Raw genomic sequence first — 26,306 nt, forward strand, 5'->3', positions numbered from 1 at the left:
TGCAAAATTCTTCTAACTACCCAGGTTCAGTCCTCTGCTCCCTCCCTTCCATCTGACCTCTGGCCTTTGTGTAATCTTTAAATTTTCATTTAACTGAAAGGCATGGGCGGAGATCATTCTACCCCTCTTGTTCACACCCCAAATGCCTGTAACTTCTGAGGCTGGGACAGGTGGAAGCTATTATTCCTGAACTCCACCGTGTATCCCAAATGGGTGGATATCAGGCACCCAAATGCTTCAGCTATCATCTATGGCTCCCCTGGAATCTGGAGCATCTGGGGTTCTAACTCAGACACTTCCCTCCATAGTATCTTGCTGTTTCCGTTGCCTGGACTTTCCTTCTAGATAACCAGCTTTTCTTAGATTAACAGCTCCTCCCAGGTCACTACTTTACTCCATTGCCACTTTCAAGTCTGACTTTCTTAATGACACCCCAAGTGTCTTTATTTAAAGTTGCAACGTGTGTGTACGCCCTCTCATTTTTTTGTTCTACGTCTTCCATACCATTTATTACTTTAAAGTTTCCCATATAACTTGTGTGTTCATGTTAAGTTTCTTTCCAGTTAAACTCCACGAAGTAGGACAAGAATTCTTTCGCTTCGTTACTTTGAGAGTGGGGCACATAACAGACGCTAGGTAGGGCCCGGCGCGGTGGCGCAAGTGGTTAAAGGTCCTCGCCTTGCACGCCCGGGATCCCATATGGGCGCCGGTTCTATCCCGGCAGCCCCGCTTCCCTTCCAGCTCCCTGCCTGTGGCCCGGGAAAGGAGTCAAGGACGGCCCAAAGCTTTGGGAACCTGCACCCGCGTGGGAGACCCGGAAGAGGCTCCTGGCTTCGGATCGGCATAGTATCGACCCGTTGCGCTCACTTGGGGAGTGAATCATCGGATGGAAGATCTTCCTCTCTGTCTCTCCTCTCTGTACATCCGCCTTTCCAATAAAAAAAATAATAATAAAAATAAATCTTTAAAGACAAACAAACAAAAAAAAACAGACGCTAGGTAAATAAGTACATACATGGTTCACTTCATTGTTCGTACAGTTGGGCAAGCCACCTAAACGAGCCTTTAGTCTCCATTTTAGAACCCGCTCAAATAGCCTAGGCTCACGCCGCCGGCTTTTTCCTTTCAAGTTCTTGACCCCGGAAGTAAACCGTAAGGCGTGGGTCAAAGGAAGCCACTTCCGCTTCCGCGCCGGCGCAGAAGTACAACTACAATGGCGAAGGCTGCGGAGAAGTCCGGCAGCGCGGGGAAGAAAAACCTGAAAAGGAAGGTTCCTACGGAAGAGCCGGGGGAAACTACGGCCGCCGGGGATGGGGCGACGGAAAGTGGGGACCAGCCCCCGAAGGCGGCGGCCTTCCCCGCAGGTTTCAGCATTTCCGAGATTAAGAACAAGCAGCGGCGGCACTTGATGTTCACGCGGTGGAAGCAGCAGCAGCGCAAGGTCGGCGCGGCGGGTCGGGGAGGCTGGGAGGCTCGGGCGGGTCCTCTCGGGGGGCCGGGGAGCCGCGGTCCTCGCTGCCAGCCCCTCGCTGGAGCTCTGCCTTCCCTGTAAGCCGTGTGCGGGGTCCTGTTCTCGAAGGCGGAGCTGCCGTCTTACCGTCGAGGGGGAGGTGACCCCCTGTTGGCTAATTTGGAGCATCTGTGATACGGACAATCGATGACAGGCCAAAACGCCGCTGCTCAGGCAGCCGGGACATCTTTGTGCGAAGTGTACAGGTGACTGCGCCTGTCAACCTTTCCGTCCTGTTATTTTCCGTAAAGGGGAGATGCTTAGAGCGGCTTGGCTGAAGGCAAAATGCCCGTTGATGGTTAAATCTCCACGAGAAGAAAGCATGTCATGGAGCTTCCCACGCGGAATCCTTGGTGTTTGCCCTCTTTGAACTGAAGCAGCCCCAGGGTGTAGGTGCAGAGTACCCCGAGGCACCCGACTCATGCCAAGGGGAGCAACGTCTTCCAGGACTTCTTGAGATGATGGTTTCTAGTCAGACCTGGTGGGTGGAGGATCTGTTAGACGTTGGGGATGAAAATAACTTTTGTTATATGTCAAACATTCTGTCTAGAAATCTCCGCCAGATAGATTCATGGTACAAATAATCACCAATTTTGGAATTCTTATTAATTTTAAAGAAACATTTGGTATGTGGGATAACTAGTGATGGTATTATTGAAAACAATTTGAAAACCCATCGTGTTTTTATTTTTATGTATTTATTTATCTTTTTAGTGCTTTCAAAGGAAACCAACCAGTATAACTGAAGATACAACTAGCTAGGCAAAACATCTAACGTTGTTTACATTTTGCACTTTCATTAGTGTAACTTGTTTTATGATAAGAGTTAAAGCTAGTGAAGTGTGAAATGCTTAAATTTGCCAATTTAGATTGTTGCAAGGTACAAGATCTCTGGTGAAGAGATTTTATTGGCCAACGTGTTTGGCTTACTTTCCCAGCATAAACTCTTACTTCAGTTGCTGATTTACCATATGAAGATTTTCCAATTTAAATACAGCATTCCTAGTCTTTAAGTTTTTAGTGTCAGTGTGTCTATGTGGTGTTTCTGGTGATATTTCAATATTGCTGTTTTATTTTCAACCTTTTAGGAGAAGTTGGCAGCCAAGAAAAAACTTAAGAAACAGAGAGAGGCTCTTGGTGATAAGGTAAATCAAATTATTAGCTATTTGTTTTCTGTTTTATATTAAGGAATCCTTCCTGATATTTGCACTGAATTCTTCTAAGCTTTATGAACTATTTCACATGTATAAAAAGTTATGAAAATTGTCAGACAGTCCCCTTTGTTTCCTTTTCTCAGCGGAACATTAGCGCGTATTCTGCCTGTCCTGATGGCTCTCTGCCGCAGACACAGGCTCGTTTGGAGGGAGTTGTTCCTGGGCACTGTTTCACACTCATGCTGTTGTGCCTCTCCACCGAGACAGCAATCACAGTGGTGGCCTTTTGCATGTGCTGCAACTCTCCCCAGCCTTGGGAAGGGGAAGTCTCCCTGGTGAAGGCCTAATGCTGCAGTGCCTGGGACCTAAAGCACAGGTTCTGTGCAGGAACAGGTGAATGGAGCTTCCTCCAGCAGAGTATAAGAATGAGCTGGAGCACAGGATGTGAACCTATGTAGAATGAGAGTCAAGGCAGGAACAGGATTACAGCAAAGGAAAGAACATAGAAAACATCGAGAAAAGATTTGACTGTTCTTATGATATTGAGCTGAAGTGGAATCCTTTTTTGTTTTTAAATTGTATGGATAAGTAACTTTCATTTAGTTTTATTTTGTTTGCAGTTAACTACAGGGTTACTGCTTATGCTTAGAAATTTTTAAAATGTACAGCTCCTTAAAAAATCATAAACAGTTCATACTTTTCCCATATCTGACATACCTCTATTTGAAGTTATTGTTAGTGTCCTGTTGGGGCTCTGTGTTCTGGCATTATAACCATTCCTGTGAGTCTGCATGATTGCTGGTTCCAGCAGTATTAAAGTCATTGCACTTTTTGCTGCTTACTGAATGTTATAAGTAGCAATTGTATTTTCATTGTTTTATTTATGTGTTTATTACCGTTATTTTTCTCCTATGTGAATAATTGGTTTAATTTCTCTTTGCTCTTTCTGCTATCTTTGCTTGGGTAAAAGCCACTTACGCAGTGTTAACCATTCTTTGAGTATACGTATGTTTCTGCTCAGATTGTTAGAAAGCCTCGTATTATTATTAGGATAAGTGCATCAGTAGCAGTGGGTTGAAATGAGAAATAGATTGTCTTACAGAGTTTCTGTTCTTATAGATTCCTCTAGGTTTATTTCTTTTGTCTTTTATCTAGGCTCCACCAAAACCTGTGCCCAAGACCATTGAGAACCAACGTGTGCATGATGAAACCATAGTGGACCCTAATGATGAAGAGGTAATGTTAGGAATCTTAAATGAGTTGGATTAGTCACACTTGATAAAATATATGTTGACATAATGTCCTGACTTAGATATAATATTGATATATCTGTTTGGTGTAGATTTATTTCATAGTAGAAAGTCTCAATAATACTAACAAAAAGTACAGGAAATACTTGCTGGGCTATTTAGTTTAAACTCTTTATAGTACTTTTAACGTTCTAAAAGTTATTTAGACTGTAGATTTTTAGAGTGTTCATTAGGCATTTTGATAATCTAAGGGTAACATTTGATGGTTTTTTGCTGTCTTCATAAATAAATCTTTAAATTTTAAGGCAATCTTCCCCCTTGCATATTTTAAATTTTTCTAGAAAAGTTGGTTTTGTAATGTTTGTTCATTTGTTTTTAAATGATGGTGCTGTCAGTATTTTATTACATTTACCCTGGTGCAGTCCTTCATTTATTTGGTCTGTCAGTCTTCCAGCAAATGTTTGATGGTTGGTAAGTGCTGCTTATTGGTAGGTGTGCTATGTTCTAGGGACTTAAGCTTATCAGTGAACCATACACTCTGTCTCAAGCTCCTTTAGTGTATTGTTTAATTTCCATTGTCACAATTTTTCAGGTTTTTCTTAATGTTATTTTCTACCTTAGTGTGGAACACAGAGCACTTGTTTGATATCAGTGCTTTCCGAGACATTGTTTTTGCTCTGTGGTTTAATCTGTGATCTCTGTAGGCCTTAAATAAATGTATTCTGCTTTGATGATAGACTATCATATGTGAGAATTACCTCAAAACATGTATTCTGCTGCTTTAAGATTGGTTGTTATAAATGTCAGAATTGGTTCAAGTTGGTTGGTAGTGTTGTTCACATTATCTATATACTTTCTAGATTTCTATTTAGTTAACATTGGTTGTTGAGCAAGGAGTATTGAAATCTCCAACTAGTTGGATTAGCTGTTTATTCTATTCCTTTCAATTTTTGCTTTACATATTTGGAGATTTTGTTGGGTGCATATATTTCATAATTGTGACTTTACATACATATATGTAGTAAGTATGTCTTTCTTCTGTATTGATCTATCATCTAATATAAAATGCCATGTGCCTAACAGTATTTTTTTTCAATCAGTGTCTGTTTTGTTCAATGTCCATATAGCTACTTAAACTCTCCTATAGTTACTGATTGCATGGTACTCTTTTTTGTTTTAAAATTTTATTTTTGTTTGAAGGGCAGATCTTATAGAGAAAAGGTGAGACAGAGAGGTCTTCATCCACTGGTTCACTCACAAAATGGATACAACAGCCAGAGATAGCTTCTCTGAAGCTGGGAGCCAGAAGCTTCTTCCTGGTCTTCCATGTGAGTTGCAGGGTCCCAAGGACCTGGGCCAGCCTCCATTGCTTTCCTAGGCCATGGACAGGGAGCTGGATTGGAAATGGAGCAATCAGGACATCAACCAGTGTCCATATGGGATGCTGATTATGCAGGTGGAGGATTAGCATATTAGGTCACCTCACCTTTTTAACAATGCTTTTACTTTTAACTTGTTTACATCTTTGTAATTACAGATTTATTTATTTGTAAAGCAAAGTGACCAGGGGGCAGGGTGGGGTGTAGGAAAGGGGAGAAAAATATAGATAGCAGTGTTGCACCTTGTTGGAAATGCTCACAACAGACAGAACTGGGCCAAGCTAGAGTCAGGAACTCTATTTGGCCAGAGCTCAAGAAGTGCGTGGGCCATTATTTCCTGTGTCTCAGGCATATTAGCATGACATTGGATTAGAAGTACAGAGTAGGTGATACTTACCCAGGTATGTCAAGTGCAGCATCCCTGTCTCAGGCAATGGCTTAATTTACTGTGCCACAATGCCCACTGCCTGTGCACATTTTTGTACTTAATTGCTATAGTTAATATGCTAACTAAAAATTGCATTCTGCATTTGATCTCTTTGATCTATTTTTCCTGATCTTCCTTGATTGTTTTCCTTGGTATTAATTTTTTAATATATCATTCTTATTCCTCATCATCTTTAAAGCTATGTTATCTTTTTTAATATGCCATTTTTATTCCTCATCATTTTTAGAGCTAGTCTTTTTTATGGTTGTTCTAGGAATCAAAAAATCTGTATCACAGTCTACTTTAAATACTCAGTTCTGTTAAATGTGGCTGGTTTGTACTAACACAGCTTTGTTTCCTCCACTTTTGTATATCCTATTATCATATATGCTGCATTGTTATAAACAGTATTATTATTCCTGCATTAAGCAATCCCCTGTTTTGTATATATACATACAGACTTTTGTATTGACCACCATATTTAACAGTTTACAGTTGTCATTTGATGTCATTTTCTTTTGTTATGGAGAGTGAGAGAAATCATACCAGACACAGTGTAAGGAGGAGTATTTATTAGCCAAGTTTGGCCACAGCAGCTCCCACTACATTCCAGGAGCCACTGTATTGGCTGGCTGAAGTCAGAGGTTTTTAAGCTCTCAGGAACTGAGAGCAGTTTAACTGAGCTAACTGCCTTGCAACTGCCCTAACTTTCCACTGGCTGGCCTGGCTTCTTATATTCCAATGGGCCCAGCTGCCCACTCATGCCCAGCTGGCTCCACACAGCAGTTCTTGCCAGAGGAGGCAGGAAGGGCAGGGCACATGCAGCCGCTGGAGCCCAAAGTTTCCACACAGTTAAAACATTCAGTTACTTAACAAGGCAGCCCAGTGCTATGGGGTACTGTCACCCAGCTGAACCACATCACATTTTCAGCCTATGGTGCTTTCATTTAGTCATTAGTTTTTATAGAAGATTTAATAGAAACTAATATTACAGTTTTTTTTTTCTTTGTGAAAGTTTGCTTCTTTAGTCTTCATTTTCTTTTCTTTTTTTTTTTCCAAAGATTTAAGTATTTGTTTTGAAGGAGTTACAGAGATAAAGGGAGAGGCAGAGATCTTGGATCTGCTGGTTCAGTCCACAAAGTACCAAACAGATAGGACTGGCCTCCCACATGGGTGGCAGGGGTGCATATATTGGGTGATCTTTCACTAATTTACCTAGGCCATTAGCAGGGAGCTGGATCAGAAGCGGAACATCTGGCTGGGACATGAATTGACACACACATGGGATGCTGGTGTTGCAGTCCTGGCTCCCATAAAGGTTTATTTGTATTTACATGAAAAGCAGAAAGAAATTTCCTGTCTTCTGGTTCACATCCTAAATGCCAACAGTCAGGATTGGGCCAGGCCAGAGTTTTGAAGTCTGGAGTTCTGTCTGGGTGTCCCACATGGGTTGCAGTCATCCAAGCGCTTGATCAATGCTCTGCTATTTTCCAGGATGCTTTTGCAGGATACTGGAACAGAAGCAGAATCGCCAGGACTCAAGCCTGCACTCCATACAGAATGAGAGAGTTTCAAGCAGTGATTTAAACCTTTGATATAAACTGTAGAATATGTCTCACAGCATTTTTTGTGTTCAGTTGTTTAACACTTACTTTTAACTCATCTCCCTAGAGATAGCCTGTTTTTGTAGCTTAATGGTCATGCCAATGATTAGCTGGAGACCATTCAAACACCTTGAGCCCCTAAGCCATGCATTCCAGCTCCCAAAAATGCTGAGAAACACATCCAAATTGTAGCTAGTTCTCAAGTCCCTTCCACATTTGGTGGATTCTCAAGCCTCTCTCACACAAGTGTAGGGTTAATTTCAGCCAGGGATTTGTGGAGACATTTCAGCCTTTCTATGACTCTCCTACTTGCAGTTTCCCTTTAAATTTCTGATTGGTCCATACCCATCTTGAACTGGTTGCAAGCTTGGACTGGCAAAGTTGTAGGATTTTACCACCTACCACTATCGGTTCCCTCTCCGCATCTTTATCCAGTCCAGCAATTTAGCATTCAAAGTTGCTTTTCTAACCTACATCTACCCTGATGTTAGCACAAACACTGTTTTCACCAGATTGGCTGAAGAGGAATGTGAAGTTTATGTTAGGCAAGATTTCTGATGTTCCCATATCTGAGGACATTTTTTCAAGAATAAACATGACAACAGTTTGTGCTCTGAAATTATTTTTGACTGTTTTATTTCATTTCATACTTGCATTCCACAGATGGGAATGCTCCAACCTCTTCATGTTGCCGTTAGTACCAGTCTGTTTAATTCCCTACAAGATAGACAGACGATGTCAAAAACCAAAATCCTTCAAAATTCTGACCCGTTGTATACATTTGGCCTGATTAAGATATCACTTAGAATGCTCATGTCCTATATTGTGTGTTTAAAGTTGAACATGATGGGTGCCTAAGAAATTAGATTCCTTCTTCTTACAAGGGAGAACCTGATTGAGTTCCTTTGACCTGGGCCAGACCTGACTTTCCTGGCCATTTGGGAAGTCAGTCAGCGGATGCAAAATCTGTTAGTCCATTTTTAAAATAAGTTTTAAAGATAAAAATCTGGCCTGTTGGAGTATTTGTTGTAAAATTCTCATCTCTGTTCTCAGGTTGCTTATGATGAAGCTACAGATGAATTTGCCTCTTACTTCAACAGACAAACTTCTCCCAAGATTCTCATCACAACGTCGGACAGACCTCATGGGGTAAACATGATGATTAATGTAGCTCTTAAGTTCTTAATTTTCTTACTACTTCTATAATTTAAAATACTCTTTTCAGAAGAGTCATTAAGTTGCCTTATATTTAAATGCCAGTAAATAAAGTAAATGTACTGATGATAAGCCTAGATACACTGGATAAGCATTTTCAGTCTTAGCACTATTGACATTTTGGGCTGAATAATTCTTTGTTATGGTGAATTATCCTTGAGCTTTCCTGCCCTCAGCCTATTCCATTTTAGTGCCATCTGCCACCCATCATAACCACTAAAACTGTCTTCAGGGTATTGCCAAATGTCTCTTGGTGCAGTAAAATCACTGCTGATGGAGAACTGCTGCTTTGGGATGTTTAGCCTTTGGTAAAAGGTGTCAGAACACATCCAATAGGGTAGCTGGGACATCAGAGGCCTGTGGGATCCTGTTAAGAGGCTTCAGGAAAGAGGAGGTGGAGGGCCTCTCACCCCGAGTGCACTCTTGCCCCAAGTGAGTCCTTGGATGTGCTTTCGTGCTTCTCTGATATTTGGCGAACATCTGTGCTTAGTTAGCCAATTACCCTAGATCAAAGTAATGCTCCTTCTCAATGTCTCACACCAGTGGAGCTTTTATCCAGATGCCTTGTTAGGTCTCCTGGAACTCCCTGCTTACACAGATGTGATATGAGTTGTATGTCAAACCTGATAATTGTAACCGATGTCTGAGCTGAACTATGTTTGAAGTGTTGCTTTGCTGATTGTATATAAACTGGAACCCTGGAAGTAAGCATTGTCAGTTACTTAAGAATACTGTGCCCCCGCTCATTTCTTTTTGGGCGCATCTCCTCCCCACTAACCCGCAAGATAAACTTGCAACAGGTGCAATGTTGTTGTTATTTAATTCTTTCCTAACTACTTTCAGTAATAGCACTAATTTATACTCATTATTCCTGTCGTAGTAAAGTTACACCATGTAAGATTTTGTTCCTTATGATTCTTGAGAATTTTTGTTGTTTTGTTTTACAGAGAACAGTAAAACTTTGTGAACAACTCTCCACAGTTATACCAAACTCACATGTTTATTATAGAAGAGGACTGGCCCTGAAAAAAATTATTCCACAGTGCATCTCAAGAGATTTTACAGATCTCATTGTCATTAATGAAGATCGTAAAACACCAAGTATCCTTTCTTGAATTATTATCATTAAGGAAACTTTCCTCTTTTTTTTTTACTTAGGAAGCATTCAAAGAGTGGTTATTTGGCCTAGCAGTTAAGATGCCCATGTCCCAACATCAGGATGTTTTGGTTTGATTTCCAACTTAAACTCCTAAGTCCAGCCTTAGGTTTTCAAGAAACATCGAAGTAACTCAGCGGATTTTATTGTCTTTTAAATCACTTGAATGTATTATTTTATCCACTTGTACCAGTAGCTTTCTAGAAATTGAAATACACAAAAACATCGTAGTAAGATGTTTTATTGCCAAAGTGTGGTGGCTTAGCCAATGTTAAATAACAAACAGAAGTCATCTGAATATTAACCATTTCATAAGAAAAGTATTTCCAGAGTAGCTGCTGCTGCTTTAACTCCCCCCAAATTAAAATGGCAGGATCTGTTTTCCTTTTATTTTTGGCAGTAAAAAAAACCTTCATTTTAAGGTTGCCAGAAACTAAGAAACAACTGTTGTTTATCAGTGAAACTTTGTTTTATCTGAAGTGTTTTATATACACACAAAGATCTCACTTATGCCATCTGTTGCTTTCAGAAACAGTATTGTCTTCATATTCTATTGTATTAATAGTTTCCTATTTATCATTGAGTCTCTCTTGGGGCAAGTAGTCAGCCTTTGTCATTGTTGACAGAAGCATGATTCATTAGGTATTAGCAATAACATAAAGTTTGCACACTACCCAAGAAAGCAATTTATTAATATCTATAAATTGGAGTTTATACTTACTTGTTTTGGAAGAAATGGCTTTTATATCTACTCTGTTGGATGCTTTATAATTTACTCAGTGTATGATAGTGACTTTCAGGTGTACATTATGATCAATCTATAAAAATCTTAAAGAATTACAATGTTGATACTCTGTGGTAAGGCCTAATATCTATAATAAACACATCTATTTGCAAAATGAACAAATTGGTTAAGAAAGGTATTGTCATATCTGTGACTCAAATTTAAATGACAAGTACTATGTTAAGTAATGTAGCAAATTTATTTAGAACCTCAATCCCAAATAAGAAGAGGTGGAATCTGAAATGAACCTATAGTTAAGTAAAATGGTGCATATATTTGAAATAGCTTGAGCAAAAAATGCATTATTCCAGCATGAATAGTACATAAAATTCTCAATATCATCAGCTAATAAAACAGTTTTGGGGGTCAAAGGGGAAAAATAGGATAGAAAGGTAGTTTTTAGTCACCAGGGTCTTACTGATATCTTTTTTGGTGTAAGTGAATCTGGCAAGACAATGATGGAATCTAGTTTTTCACTTAGCACATGAGAAACCCATGGGACATATGACAGCCAGATCCCATAGCTGATTACTTACAGAACCAAGACCTGAATCCAGATTTATAGTCTCTTGTAGATGATGTACTTGAAATGGTGAAAAAGTAGAACCAGATGGAAAAATCTCAAGGATTAACAAAGAGTAGTGGGAAGAATGATGGGGAACTGTAGTAGAGAACTTCAGAAGAGAAAAGTAGTGAGAGATGGGGAAGTTAGAGATCACCAAAAATAACATCTGTTTCGTAAAACAGATTGTGTTCCTAAGGACTTGAGAAAAATTTTGATTCTGACCTATATTAATGCTGTTTCTGGAACAATCAGATGGTAGAATATTTTGTTAACTAGAAAAACATGATGTAACTTGCATGCCAAGCCCACTACTATCAGTTCTGCCTGCTTTCATTGCCATAGATTGAGCCACAAGTTAGTAATTGAAAAAAGAAAAGATGTTGCAGGTTGTCAAGTTTGAACAGTGTTCAGGTAGTAATCTTAATTTGCTGCAGACAGAACTTTTAGAGTTTTGGACTGCTAAATCTGATTATAGGTTGGTATCCTGTATTTATTTCATTTAAAGTTCAGTGTCTGGTATAATTCTCTGATGGTAATAAATGGCTAATTATTAGTTGCGTATAATTTATGGCACAGTAATTATAAGAGCTTTTCAGAAATATTAACCACCTTGGTTTCGGAATTTAGGGGTCTTTGGTTTTGGACTGTCAGCCTACACTAACCATACAAACATGAAAGCAGTATTTTTAGGACTAGAATTCTAAACATGGAGGAGTAAACCTCTATTGACAGTGCTATGTTATGCTAGAATTCCATACTCCCCTTTTCATCTGCTTTAGTTGAAAGCCCAAGAAACCCTATTGAAGGTGATACTATACATTGTATTGTAAAAAGAAAGAAGTAAGATATTGTCTTACAAGATTTAGGTTACAAGTTTTGTTTTGATGTGGTAGGAACATTTTACTCAGTGGGATAAGTACAGCCCTCTTCTAAGGTACTGATTTTAGGGGCTTTGGGATATGTAAGAGGACCCAGGTCCATTTTAAAATGTTTATTTTTTTTAACCTATTTGAAAGAGAAGTATCTCCCACTGAACTGATATAATTCCCCTAAATGCCTGCAACATCCAAAACTGATCTAGGTCAAAGGCAGGAAGAAGCTAGGAACTCCATCTCTCGCATGGTTGGTAGGGACCCAGACACTTAAGCCATCTCCTCCTGCCTCACAGGGTGTGTGTTAGTAGGGCCAGAATTTGAATTTGTGTTCTTCTGCATAGGCTATGAAAGTCTCAGGTGGCATCTTAACCACTGCACCAAACAGGTACTGCTACTTAAACAAGATTTAGAGTTTAATGTGTTTTCTTAACTTCATAAATAGATGGACTTATTTTGAGTCACTTACCAAATGGTCCAACTGCTCATTTTAAAGTGAGCAGTGTTCGTCTTCGTAAAGAAATTAAGGTGAGTTTTATGCATTCTTTGGCATACATATCTCGCAGCATCTGGTTAATCACATTACAGACCTGATTTGAGTGGCCACATGTTTTCCTGAATAAAGCAAGTTACTATTTACTGACAAGTTTCTTTGTGAAGTTAGAGATTCAGTGATGGTAGATAGGGAACAGTCCTTAATACCATAAACATGGTGATTTTCTGGTTTGCTTTCCTGGTATGCCCCATTGCCTATTAAAATAACCGAAACATTATTAGCCATCAGTTTGATCAGACGTTTGTGATAGTTTGTCATTCATAAAAATTTGAAGATTATGTAAATTCTAGTATTTTGAATTGCATTTAAAGATGTGATTTGCCATTTAGCCTAATTTGTTACTACTGTACTTTCTCTAGAGAAGAGGCAAGGACCCCACAGAACACAAACCTGAAATAATCTTGAATAATTTTACAACACGGCTGGGTCATTCTATTGGACGCATGTTTGCTTCTCTCTTTCCCCATAATCCTCAGTTTATTGGAAGGCAGGTTGCTACATTCCATAACCAACGAGATTATATCTTCTTCAGATTTCACAGGTAAGGATGGTACTTGTAACTGTTTGGGCTTTGATTTCCATCATTAAATATGTTTGAACTAACAGTTGGCTTGTTCAGACTAATTTCTACTATTTTTTTTTCTTTGAAGATACATATTCAAGAGTGAAAAGAAAGTAGGAATTCAGGAACTTGGACCACGTTTTACCTTAAAATTAAGATCTCTTCAGAAAGGAACCTTTGATTCTAAATATGGAGAATATGAATGGGTACATAAGGTATGTCCTCTATGTATGGAATAAGAAGGTAACCATATACTTTACATTTTGGGTGGTCAGGTTTTAATTTCTACTTCTCAATTACTGTCTCAGAAGCTGGAAAGAACAAATTTGATTTGGTATTTGGTTCATCTTAAGTATTCATGAGTGCAATTGGAAGCTCTAAGTTTAGAGGTCATCTAAAAGCATAAACTATTACAAAATACTTTTCTATGTAGTAGTGAATACAGACTAATTAGTAAAAGCCTTTCTATTAGAAACTGAAATAGGAAGGGTCTGAGACAAACTCAAGAGTTCCTCAGCACTAGTGTTAGTTTTTACTGCTACTGAATTAATTTTTTTTTTCCTTTTTTTCTTTTTTTCCTTCAGCCCCGGGAGATGGATACAAGTAGAAGAAAATTTCATTTGTAAAGTATTGAAGGGATAACATTGGATTTTGCTCAACAGGCCTATCTTGAATTTGGTAAATTATTTTTGATGGAACACTGCTTTTCAAAATGGTATTTACTGATTTCATAAACTTCATGTTTGGGCAAAAATGACCAAGTACTCTGGAATACCACTGTTTATACAACAGATACAAACAAAAGTAGTGTTTTTTTTTGGATAACTTTTGGGCTGGGGAAGGGGCAGGCAGGGATACACAGGGCAGGCTTCTCTGGTCTTCCTGGACCAACCACAGCATCTGCTGTTGGGGGACGCCCACTAGTGGCTTTTGGTGTCAGCAAGTAGTGTGTCCTTTCATCTTGTCATGTCCTGAAACATGACAGGATCTCCAATGTTAGGGGCCAGGCCCCACGGGTATGTGATGTGGCCTCTGCACATATTCCATGATTAGACCAAATACATTGCTGACTCCTGTGCAAACACTCCTATAGAATCTGCATCTCAGTAATGATGCAGAGGACATAGCCATTGGCACTGGGTGGAAATTCTGGCTCACAACAAAGAGTCAGAATCAGTCGGGACAAGTAGTTGACTTCTGGTCACAATTTGGAAAGCCACATCCCCCTCTGCACTTTGTAAATCCCACCTGTCTACCAATCACTGTCCCTTCCCCCAGGATACTTCCCACCACAGGGGATCTGAGGCTGTATCAGGAAACCACTTCCCTTCCCCAGATCATTCGAAAACTGGCAATGCCAGAGTACCCCTCTTACTGTGGACACAAAATGAAGGCGGGAACATTTCCTCCTCTCCAAAACATGCCTTGCGTATAACTGTGATGTCACCTTTTAAATTAAAAACTGGAAATGGGGCAAAATTTAACCTCTGTCTGCATTTTCATAACGCACTTGGGCTAGAAATGAAATGGTTGATGGATACCAGTGTTTGCTGCATAGTTTCAAATTGGAGACCAGGTTTCTAGGATATTTTAACATTCCTTAAGCCTTTTAAAAAGGTGAAATATTTAAAGCAAAATGACTTATCCAGACTTGAGATAAAACTTGAAACTACTGAAGCTAATTTTTTCTTCTTACCTCATGACATGGTACATAGTACTTTATTGGGGAATTTTCAAATTTTTAGTTTTTTCTAATGAAACTAAAAGTGCTGGTGGAGCAAATAGTAAAAAAAAAAAAAAACCCAAAGTATACAAGATAGATTAATAAAAGACAAGACTTGTATACTAAGTATTTTATTTGCTGCTGCCAGTGTATATAAAATAATTACCGTTGTGAAATAGAAATTCATGAAAACATCGCTTCTCGGCCTTTTGGCTAAGATCAAGTGTAGAAACTCATGAAAAGAGAGAGGTAGATGTTAAGGACTGACAAATGTAGAAGTTTGTATATTATGGCACATGTGTTATGGGAAGCTTTTTGTACACGCTTCAAATTTAGCTCTCTTGAATGAATATTCACCGGTTAATGAGAAGTGGTTCAGGAACCCTGAAATAAGGAGAGGGGGGAAAAGTTTAATTAGGGTGAAAGACATCAGATAGCAGCTTTTAAAAATATCATTTTGAGTAATCCTGATTTTGTAACTGCAGGGTTTTTGTTTGGTTTTTTTTTTACAAATCATTCATGTCACGATTCATCTGTGCAAGACAGTCTGGGCTTATGGCCATAAATGATGTATGTTCAACAGAAACCATACTTCAAATTGTGACATACAGTTCCCAGTCAGCTGCACCATTACAATACCATGTTGCTAAACTATAATGTTCAGAAAGGTTAAATGCATTGTGTTGGAGGTAACCTTAAGTCAAGGAATACCTGTATTGCCTTCATGTGATTCACTTAGATGTCAGTTTATAAGACTTTCAATTAAATTGGCCTCTGCCTTATTTAGTTTTCTAAAAGCAACTGAACAGTATTTTTAAGAGTCAGCACAGGTTGAGGAATACCAGCCCTATATTAGGCAGTAACATGTAATTCATCATTCTGTTTTATACGGATTTACTGATTAACTTGCTAAGATAAGACTACTACACAAAATATACACTGTATTATAAATAAATCTTAAGAAAATCTGAATAGAAAACTTATCAAGGATATTAAGGGGAGCAGTTTGGATATATCTGATCATGGAAAACAACCATGCTTATTTGCACGATGTACAGTGATCTAACAGAATTAAGACTGGAAACAGCATAAATTCAACTCAGTAGGCAACTGGATAGGTAACTGATATTTATAATACAAACATTTTAAAATGACCAACCTTATGGCAAAACAGGTTTAATAAAAATCAAGGCAAAATGGCTAAGCTGTCACCTGCAATACTGACATCCCATAGGGATGCTGGTTTGAATCCTTGCTACTTCACTTCCTATCCTGGCCAGATGACCCAGCACCCATCACTGCAATCATCTGGGGAATGGACCAAGACATGGGATATCTGTGTGTTCCCCTCTAGCTCTGCCTTTGAAATAATTAACTTTCATTGCTTTTAAAAAGTGTTAAAGCATTTAATTCAGGATGGTTAGATATATGGTTATCTTTACTGTTCATGAGATACATACAAACTGCAATAGTGAGGAAATGTTAAGTTTTGCTTAGAACAATGAGAAATGGACAGTTTGGCAAAGGCTAAAGGGAAACAAAGACCAAATTAAGGGCAGTGATGATCAAATATTACTGTATTTCTAAATACCCATTCCTTGTTCACTGATTTTACCCATTTCTAGGAATAGAGTTACCCATACTTGAAAAATTCATGGGAAATGGAATTCAAATAGGAACTGAAGAGGATAAGCATTTGGCATAGCAGTCATGACACTGCTTGAAATGCCTACATCCCAGTAGAGTATTCATGTCTCAATGCCTCTTGTTTGCAGCTTCCTGATATTGGGCACCCTGGGAAGCAGCAGGTGATGGCTCCAGTACTTGGGCACCCTACCATCCACATGGGAGACCTGCACTGAGTTCTGGGGTCCGGGACTTTGGCCTAGCCGAGCCCCAGCTGCTGCAGGCATTTGGGAAATGAAGCAGCAAAGCTCTCTCTTTGCCTATCAAATAAATATCTAAAAATTACTTTGAAAAGGGCTACAATTTTCTACAAAACAAAAATTAACCCATGTTGGTTTTTCATAGTACTTATTTTCCACAAACTTTATGAAAAGCACTGCTGCATAAAGCTGTTCACCTCACTGTGGCTTCATATTTGGAAACCTTAACAATGAAGTATAATTAACGATATAATTAGAAATTCTGTTTACAAAGAATGTTAAAAGTAAAAATATTAACAGGAAATGAAATTGTAATAACTTTAGCCAAATGGCCGAGAAGCGATAACTGATTATTTCTAAGTCTGCTACTTTTGTACCATATATTTTTCTTAATTACAAAAAGCTATATTTACAAGGATAAAACTCCATGTATATGCCATGTTAATACATGCCTATAGGCATCAGTTGCCAATATAACATGAGCTTTAAGAAAATCAAATTCTATTACCTCTCTTCAGAACTACTTAATTCTAAGCTGTGTTTTTCACAGTATGATTTATAAATACATAAAGTTGCTTCTAATCATAGTATCAAAGAGCTTGCTTTCTTGTACTTTTGGAACAATACCTATTTACTTTGAAATCTACATTTTTATCCCAACAATATTTACAGCTTTTATCTAATAAAGAAAGAAGAAAGAAAAATACTAACAGCTGCCAGGCTTCTTAACAGCATAATGTATCAGAAGAAAATAAACCACTCTTTAAGGGAAACAGACAGGACCTGGGGCTAAAAAAGGTTTGCAATAAACTACATTTCTAAAAATTCCATAAAGAATTAAAATACTACTAGAAACAAGAAAATAACAAACATGAAGGTGTCAGACTATTTTAATGAGTTTTTTTCCCTTTTAAAACATATATTTTCCAAGTTTACAAAGCTTCACTGGAGTACACAACCCTGTAACAAGGTACTTCAAAAAATAGTTTCCTGGACTTATTTTGCTTTTCAGTAATATATGCTCTACATGTAAGAGTACTTCAAAAAGTACATATAAAAAAGGATTAAAAATTTATTTTGATTCCTTTTCCCAATTTTGAAATCCATATATATGAAGGTTCAGGGAGAATGTGTATTCTAAAGAAAGAACTTTTCCACAATTTTTATGTACCCTAATAATAATGATTTATAAAAGAATATATCCTTAAATTATAACTTAAAAGCAGGTTTTTGGTCACATTTCTTTTAGAGAAACACATGTTTTCCACACAGGGCATCTGACCTGGAAGGTACGAATTAATATACAGGAGCATGCCGTAATGATACCCTACAGCTATCAACTTGTTACTGAAATCCAATCTACTACTATAAACTCAAATGCCACATTTTCCTCATGTTTATTCTTTGCCTAACAAATGAGAAATATCACTTGGGTACCCCAAATTTATATGCCACTTTAGGTTAGTGGTATAAAATAACAAAACATAAGCTGTTAGTATTGGAGTATTTTTGTTGTTGTTTTGGTAATGCTATTAAATTATTTTTATGGTTAAAAGCTGTCCATTTTCCTGACTACTGAAATACAAAGTCTCATCAGTACTTTCCTTACAGAACAGAAACTGTAAACTTGTGAGTGCCAACAGGCTTTTGACTACAATGTGAGTTTTTAAGGAAACTTACCTCTGATAGGTTTGTTTGACTACAGAAAGGAGCAGACTTTCTGGGGTCTGAAGGGATTTGTACTTGAAGATACTCCAGTCAGCAGGGGATCATGTTGAGCATTCTGCAGACAAAACTGTTTTAAGTCTGCAGCTGCCTGGGACACCTGCACAGAGCAAAGGGAAAGGGCAAGGTGTTGAGAAAGCTTTAATGAAGGCTTCCCCAGATCTTTGGCAATACCTGCAGTGAAAGCTACTTCCTCACTTCAAGAGGAAGTCTACTAATTAAACACTAATAGTAAAAAAATAAGTAAAGGGTTCTTATAATACTTAAGACCCTGTCGTAAATAAGACTGGCTTACAGCATGTTTTTGCTTATTTATCAAATGACCAAATGATTCAGAACAAACAGTACCGTTAAATTTAGCTGCGTAGCATTTACTTATATATTAGTAACAAGCCTGCAGGTGTTTAACGTCTTGCATGTAGTCACTTAGGCATCTGCTATTTGGGAGGCTGGTGCAAAGGCTTAATAGGCTAAACCTCCATCTGTGGTGCTTGGCATCCCATATGGGTGCAAATTATGTCCTAGCTGCTCTACTTCCGATCCAGCTCCCTGCTTGTGACCTGGAAAAGCAGTGGAGGCTGACTCAAGTTCTTGGGACTCTGCACCGCAGAGGGAGATCTAGCAGCAGCTCCTGGCTTTGGATCAGCTGGTCAGTCACTTGGAGAGTGAACCAGCAGATGGAAGACCTCTCCCTCTCTCTGTCCTCCTCTCTATACCTTGCTAATAAACGTTTTTTAAAACTTGCATTTGAGTAAAAAAAAAAAAAAGTGAAGCCATAAAAACGCCTTAGTCCTGGTTTTGTTGCACTGTATGCTTGTATTAGCACTGGTCAATCAAACTTAAGGCAAATAATACTTCCTAAAAAGCAGCACTTGTTAAAATTGACAGTATGTTACCAGTTCACATTTCTGTAACATTACTTAAACACGTAAAGACTACAGCTAAACTCCAGATCTAATAAAACAATCACCCTGAAATGAATACAAATGTGCCTTGAATCTGCTTGTGTTGTGCCTATATAGCATAGTCCAGAATTCCCATGTTTATTAACTCCTGTGAAAAAGAACCACCTGCAGGCTAGCATGCTCTAGGGGTGAAGATGCCCACATTCCCTCTCAGCCTGCAGACCCCAGGGCCAGGGACTGAATGCAGCAGGCAGCTTGGGAACGAGAGCCAAATAAGGGAATGTGCCTGCCCTGTGTCAGGTACTTCTACAAATGGCCCCCACCTCTGAAAAGGTGGCTTTGGTATTCACATGTTACAGTCTCAGGTTCCATTCAGATTAACTAGCAGTAGTAAATAAGCACACAGTAAACCCATTAATTTTCTCTCCAGCATGCTTGCTTCCACAGTACAAACATTCCACCAGTTAATTTTCTGCCTTAAATGCAGGCAAGGTCCAACCTAACTCCTAAAAAAGAAATAGCTTGTTTAAAAATAATGGGAAAAAAGCACCTAACAGAGTCACAGATAATGTGAAATGGAACATAATTACATTTAAGTGTCTAGAGAAAAAAAAATTCATTTGAAATCCTGAGTAGAGAGCTGTCTCCTTACTACATCCGTCCCAATGTCAAATGGAGACCACCATTTGTGGTGATTTTCATGGTCCCAACCTCTGGCCAACTGAGGAATTCATAAGCAAGACAGCATCAAATCGGGAAGGTGTGAGCAACTGGGATTTTCAAGGTTCCAGCTCTTAACTCATCTCTTCTTTATTGTACAGTTTGGTACCTCTAATTGGAATGAAGAATTTCACCAGCCCCTTTTTTTTTTTTTTTGCGACTGCCCCCCCCTTCAATCTGTGACAAAAACACCTAATGACAATATGACTACTTAATGAAAAATTTCAACTGTTAGAGCTAAATGTGATCAAGAATGACTTTCAGCCACTGAGAATGTGAAGATTAGACAAATGGATTTCAAACAGCACTTCTGTCTGAAGCATTTAACGTTAAGAAATCAGGGGGAATCCCAGAAGAAGACTACAGAAATGTCCCTTCTTTCCAAGCAGTGGCCACAGTAAATAAGCCAGGTTCGGTGCCTCACAAGGAAGTTAAAGGGGAGACCCTCTCCTAAAACAATGATTTCAGATTAACCAAAACCTACTCTGATATATACTAAGTCCAATCATTCTGGAAAGGGTCTGCTCCTAACAGTTTATAATCACCCTTTATTTGCTCTTTTAAAAAGTTACTAGTCTGACCTGTTGTACCAAGATGATCTAGTGTTCTTAAAATCAGAAAATACTTCGAATAGTCTGTCAAGTTACCCTGCCAACACACACACACACACACAGAAAAGCCTTTTTCCCAAAGATAAGGCTAGCCAGAAGCGAAAATCAGAGCTCCGGGGCCACCCCTCTTCGCGCTGATCCAGCACACAGCCCAGCAGGCGTCCAGGGCACGCGCGGGGCTCTGCGGGCTGCGCTCCTTAGTCTCAGCGAACTTTTGGAACACAAGCCTACTTCTTTCCTTCACAGTTAGGCAAGAATTAATTTGCCAAGCGTGTGCTCCAGGCAAGAAGAGATCCGGCCGTGTGTATGTATCACTGCACAAAGGTGGCGTGGGGCAAAATCTGGGCCGTCGGTAAGTTTGAATCCGAAGTAGGGAAACACCGGCCGCGGAGGCCGTTGGGGAAGGGAAGGTACGAGTGGGACGGCGCCCCGGGGAGCCGACAGAGGTGAGGCCGGCCGAGGGAGGAGGCCCGAGCGGGCACGGGGGCCAGCCCGCCGCGGCAAGCCCTGGGCCGAGCGGCGGGAAGGCCTCCTCCGACCTCAAACCGCCGAGCCGCGCCGCACCTTCTAGAAGGGCCCGTTGCTGCCCAGGGCGCGTTCCCCGCAGGCCAGGGGGCCGCGCGCTCCGGCCGCCGCCCTCCCCGCCCCATCCGCCCGCCGCGCTCGCCTTCACGCGGTTGAGGCCGGCCTCCAGCCGGAGCTGCTGAACCACTTTCTTCATAGCGGCGACGCTGGAGGAACCAGACATGGCACACGCGAAGCGAGGAGCCCGTTCGTCGGTCGCGGGTCGGCGGGTCCGGACTCGGCGGAGTGGCGGGGGCGGGGCTCCCAACTTTGTCTCTTAAGTTTCCGGTTCTGGGCTCGGCGACTCCACCCTCGGCGCGCGTGCGCACCGCGGCCGCGGCGGGTCCCGCGGCTCTGCCTCACAGGAGCGCGAGGCGGTGGGGGAAGGGCTGCGAGGGGGTGGGGCGGCCGGGGCGCGGCGGCGGCGGCGGCGGGCGGGCGCTGCCGGAGGCCCAAGCTCCGCTCCGCCCCTCTCCGCCCTCTCCACCGAGGCTGACTTGGGAGAGGTAAGGAGAGAGCTCGGTTGTCGTCAGCCGGCCACTAGGAGGGCCGGGAGGGAACCTGGTGTTAGAGGGCAGTGCCGAAAAGGCCCGAGGGAGGCTTGTCGAGAGTCGCAGTTTTCCTGTGGGAGTTTTGGGCACCGACTGAGGGAAGGGAATTAAAGGGAAGAAAAAGCCCCAGTGCAGAAGCGAAATGTGCGGAACGCTGGCGGTTCTCCCTGCGACCGTTTGTCCAACGGGCCTGGCCAGCTGCTGGAGCCCCGGGCGGTGACCCGCCGAGGGGAGCGGGCCCGAGCCGCGGCAGTGACTGGCAGGGGAGAGGAGGCTCCCCTGGGCGTTTGACTTTCATCGCCCCTTTTTTCTGAAAGAGACTGGGAAGAAGCCGGGCTGCGGACTGAAGAAGAAACCGTCTCCTCTGTCAGCCATTTCGCGTGGGGAACTAACCATTCCTGTACTTAATTAAAAACTGCTTTTGTATTTCGGGAAAGTTTACTCCTCCTTATTCTGGTTGTAATTTAGTACCTCCTGCTAGAGCTTGGTCCCCAAAGAATTTCTCAAGAGACAAAGAGCAGTAGGAGCTAACCAAAGAAAATAGGTGTGGCCAGTGTTTCTCTGACCAAGGAGACTGCATGTCACCAGCATGCCGCTGTCATTAGAGACAGGAGTCATCTCTGAATACACTGATGTTTTTCTCTAAGCTACATAATTTCATCATCGGTGTGCTAAATGTTTTTACATTGTAAGGAAATCACGTATAATGTGTCCTGGATGATAGAATATTAAGTTCACACAAAAGATGTAAAGTTTAGCTCTCTACTTAATTCATGCAATGGATGTAATGAAAGGAATTGGAAAGAACTTGGTCACCTCGTTGTGGCCCAGGGGAAAAATCACCACCTACTATACCAGCACGGAAATCGATATGAGTCTCCACTTTCCATCCAGTTCCCTGCTATGGCCCAAATGTGCAGTCCATGCACCCAAGTTGGGGACCTGGAAGAAACCCATGGTTCCTGATTTGGGCCTGGCCCAGTGCTGTTGTTTTTTCCATCTGGGGGTTCAAACATTACGTGGAAGATCTTTCTTTTGCTGTATCTCCCCAACTCTGTAACTCTTTGAAATATAAATCTTTTCAAAAAGAAGTGCTTGAATTCAGACTCTGCCACTCAACTGTGGTATCCTGAGTTGGCACTGTTGCTCCTTCACCTCAAAATGGAATAGTAAATGTGTACTTGCTAAAATTATTTTGAGAATTAAATGAAATTACTTATGTAAAAAATATGGAAGACCTATCAATAAATAATGTTTCTCTTTTCTCTACTAGTAGTTTAAATAATTTCATCGGTACTTTGGTGACTAACAACACTCAAGTCTCATCCATATTTTAAAGACTTGTTAACTGAAGCACATGTCAACGTATACCATTTTAAAAATGTTCTTATTTGAAAGGCAGATTTACACAGAGCAGAGACAATAAGATCGTCTATTCACTCCTCAAATGGCTGCAATGGCCAGAGCTGAACAGGTTGGAAGCCAGAATAACCTTATCCCATAGCATTTGGGAAGACTCAGGGTTACTTAGAGGCAAGATAGCAACCGCCACCAAAATTGCCAAGATCAGGTCAAGCCAGAGCTCTGCAATTGGAATATTAATTACTTTTGAAACTAGAATATAGGACTGTGGGGTAATTAGGTTACATGAAATAGCAAAAGAATTTAAGTCGTGTAGTATGAAGATCTAAGACTTTTTTACTTAACATACCTCAGTGTCTACTGGTGCTATGATGAGTGTAATAATGAAACTTGTTTAAAAACATTTTTGTATATAGCTCATCCCTCAAAATATGAAATGTCTGGGATATTAACTGACTTAATGTAATGTTTAACCTGTGTATAAAACATTAGTTAATGAAATGTAATAGTAAGTTGTAATGTCTCCTCTTAGGATAAGTGGAAATATTAAGTGACACGTCAGGACTTGCCCATGAACTAGGACTTGCCCATGAACTAGGACTTGCTGGTGTATGTATTCAAGATAATGTTCACCCTTTCTCAGTAGTCTGTAAGAATGAGATCCGAGAAAAGCTGAAGGTCAGTCAGTCACTGATAAGTATTGGAGAGAAGGAGCCCAGTGGATATAAGAAGGGGATTAGGAGGGGCTCAGTTGGACAGGCAAATTGATCTCAACTACTTCATTGAGGAATAAGACTGTCTCAAGTGTTCTGAGTCCCAGCTGAAGAAAGCCAGACAATACCACCCCTGACTCAAAGACTACTGCCTCCCTCCCTCATACTCCACGCAGGGAATGTAGAGTAAGTGTGATGGCCTTGGGACGTGTCCTCTGTCATGAGGCTAAGAGGCTCACAGGGTCTTCAGGCAGAGGAATAACAGAGTTAGGATTGGATGTGTTTGAGTTAGAATTAAGTTAGTTTGTTGTGGGCTTAAGAATAAAGCTTTGAAAGGCATGATTGTGCAGGTCTCTTAATTGTGTTCAATGGCAGTAGAACCCCTCATGACAGCTGCTAGAAACATTTTTTCAATGAATGAAGTATTATAGCCCATTATTTTTAAAATTACAATTATTTGTTGCCTTCCTGCATTACCTTTCGTCTCAGTGGTTATAATCCTGGTCCCCCCAAACTGGTAGATTTTTATCTGTTGTCTGTTTTGAAGGGCTTCTTAAAGGTATAGAGAGGGACAAGCAATAGCCTAATGGCTAAAGTCCTCACTTGCATGTGCCAGGATCTCATATGGACAGTAATTTGTATCCTGGCTGCTCCCCTTCCCATACAGCTCCCTCTTTGTGACCCAGGAAAGCAGCAGAGAATGGACCAAAGCCTTAGGACCCTGCACCCATGTGGGAGACCTGGAAAAAGCTCCTACCTTCAGATCAGCTCAGCTCTGGCCATTGCTGCAAATTGGGAAGTGAATCAGTAGGCAGAAGATTTTTCTCTGTCTCTCCTCTCACTAAATCTGCCTTTCCAATAATAATAAACAAATGTTTTTAAAAAATGAAGAAAGATATAGGGAGAAGTGTTTGAGCAGTCTTTCATGACCAAGCATGTGTATGATTCAAAAACTATTATTTCCTAAACAATTGAGATTTGGGGGAAGTAGTCTTTCAACTTCTGCTTATAAATCCATGTTATACTTTCATTTTGAAACAAGATTTCAGATGAAACAAGATTTTGTGTTCTATATTCAGCTCTAAATGTACTTAAAGCAGAATAATTTTCAGTTTTGTGTATTTATGGAATAAAAGCTTTGAGATACCCTAACCATTCAAATGTCATTTTTGAGAACATGAATCATTGTAATATGCATTACAGGCAAGAAAATGTCCCTTTGAAAACTAGAAAAAACATTTTTGTAGTTGGCTAAATAAGTTTAAAATATTCTGTTGCTGTTGTGTGGTTATGAAAATTTTAGTGACTCAAAATGGCTTAAAGGAATGTGTGAAAAAGATAATGTATTTTATAATTCCTTTTCTAACATGGATTCTAATTCTATATCATTCTGTTACTCCGAGAGACCCTGTGCCACACTAAAATGCTATGTGTATCCTGAGAAAAGCCAAACTCCAAATATTCCATTTTGTCTCTATTAGAACCTGTACGTAAAATAAACTTCATTCTTCCCTCAGTTAGTTCTACAAATTCAAGGGCCTTGTGGTACCTTTGGGCATTTCAGTCAATTATGTAAAATATATAACTCTTTAAATAGATCAGAAGTTTATTTACAGGGGCTGGCACAGTGGTACATCAAGATAAACTTCTGCCTCTCAATGCTAGTATTCTGTATGAGCACCAGTTCATATCCTGGCTGCTCCACTTCGCTCCAGCTATCTGCTTATACCCTAGAAAAGCAGTGGAGGATGACCCAGATCCTTGGAGCCCTGCACCACATGGGAGACCTGAGGAGACATGGCAATACCTAGACATGTTTTTGGTGTTTTTTTTTTTTTTTTTTTTGAAAGGAAGAGTTAGGGAGAGAGATAACTTCTGTCTGCTGATTAACTCCCCAAATGGCTGTAAAAGGCTGGTTGGGCCAGACTGAAGCCACCTGCTTCATCTTGATCTCCCATGTGAATGGTGGGAACCTAACTACTTGGGCCATCTTCTGCTTTCCCAGATTCATTAACAGAGAACTGAGTTAGAAGTAGAGCAGTGGGGACTTATGACACTCATAGGGGATGCTGGTATCACAGGAAGCAGCTTAAACTGTGCGTGATGCTGACCCCAACCTGATTTACCCTAATCTGGTGACCTCATACATAAATTATTAAGAGTTTGGAATTAAGAAGTGATCCTGTCTAGGGGTTTTTCAGCATTCCTCCAATTATACTACAATACCTGCTAATGCGCATGATAGCTAGGCCTGGGAGAAGGCTGGACTGGGCTGGGCTAGGCCATATTACCCATGAGTGTGTGAAATATTGGACTTGCCAGGCAGCTATACCACCAATATTCTTGGTTCACTTGAACCAAAAGGTTTGTTAGGGGTAACTAGAGCACAGTGATCAATCCCTGACTCAGAGTAAATCACAGACATATGGTCCAACCCCAGAACACTTTCTGCAGAACTGGGCCACCTCAGTTGCTGATTCCCACACATGTATAAAGAACATACCAAGATGCA

At 40.4% G+C, this 26,306-nt stretch overlaps 3 protein-coding genes and 1 pseudogene across 3 annotated transcripts in view; 3 read left to right on the top strand and 1 right to left on the bottom strand.

Moving 5' to 3' along the window:
• Window positions 1-1,199: 1,199 nt before the first annotated feature.
• On the top strand, window positions 1,200-13,827 carry RPF1 (ribosome production factor 1 homolog). Its single transcript, XM_040987365.1, has 9 exons — window positions 1,200-1,441; window positions 2,599-2,655; window positions 3,820-3,900; window positions 8,378-8,473; window positions 9,487-9,640; window positions 12,362-12,444; window positions 12,832-13,013; window positions 13,123-13,249; window positions 13,619-13,827. Exons 1-9 carry the CDS (start codon window positions 1,214-1,216, stop codon window positions 13,658-13,660), a joined length of 1,050 nt encoding a protein of 349 aa, XP_040843299.1. The 5' UTR covers window positions 1,200-1,213; the 3' UTR covers window positions 13,661-13,827.
• A 369-nt stretch (window positions 13,828-14,196) lies between these two features.
• On the bottom strand, window positions 14,197-21,462 carry GNG5 (G protein subunit gamma 5). The gene is made up of 3 exons (XM_040987366.1): window positions 21,272-21,462; window positions 18,324-18,468; window positions 14,197-15,141 (listed from the first exon to the last, which is right to left on the bottom strand). Exons 1-2 carry the CDS (start codon window positions 21,350-21,352, stop codon window positions 18,343-18,345), a joined length of 207 nt encoding a protein of 68 aa, XP_040843300.1. The 5' UTR covers window positions 21,353-21,462; the 3' UTR covers window positions 14,197-15,141; window positions 18,324-18,342.
• LOC121161089 lies at window positions 14,951-15,078 on the top strand (annotated as a pseudogene).
• SPATA1 (spermatogenesis associated 1) overlaps window positions 20,745-26,306 on the top strand; it is a 57,140-nt gene continuing 51,578 nt past the window's right edge. The window contains exon 1 of the mRNA XM_040987362.1: window positions 20,745-20,908. The gene's annotated coding sequence lies outside the window, so the exon portion shown is untranslated. The remainder of the gene's footprint in view (window positions 20,909-26,306) is intronic.

Source organism: Ochotona curzoniae, unplaced genomic scaffold (assembly GCF_017591425.1).
Source record: "Ochotona curzoniae isolate NIBS_2020 unplaced genomic scaffold, NIBS_Ocur_1.0 contig_4612, whole genome shotgun sequence".
Taxonomy (NCBI): Eukaryota; Metazoa; Chordata; class Mammalia; order Lagomorpha; family Ochotonidae; genus Ochotona; species Ochotona curzoniae.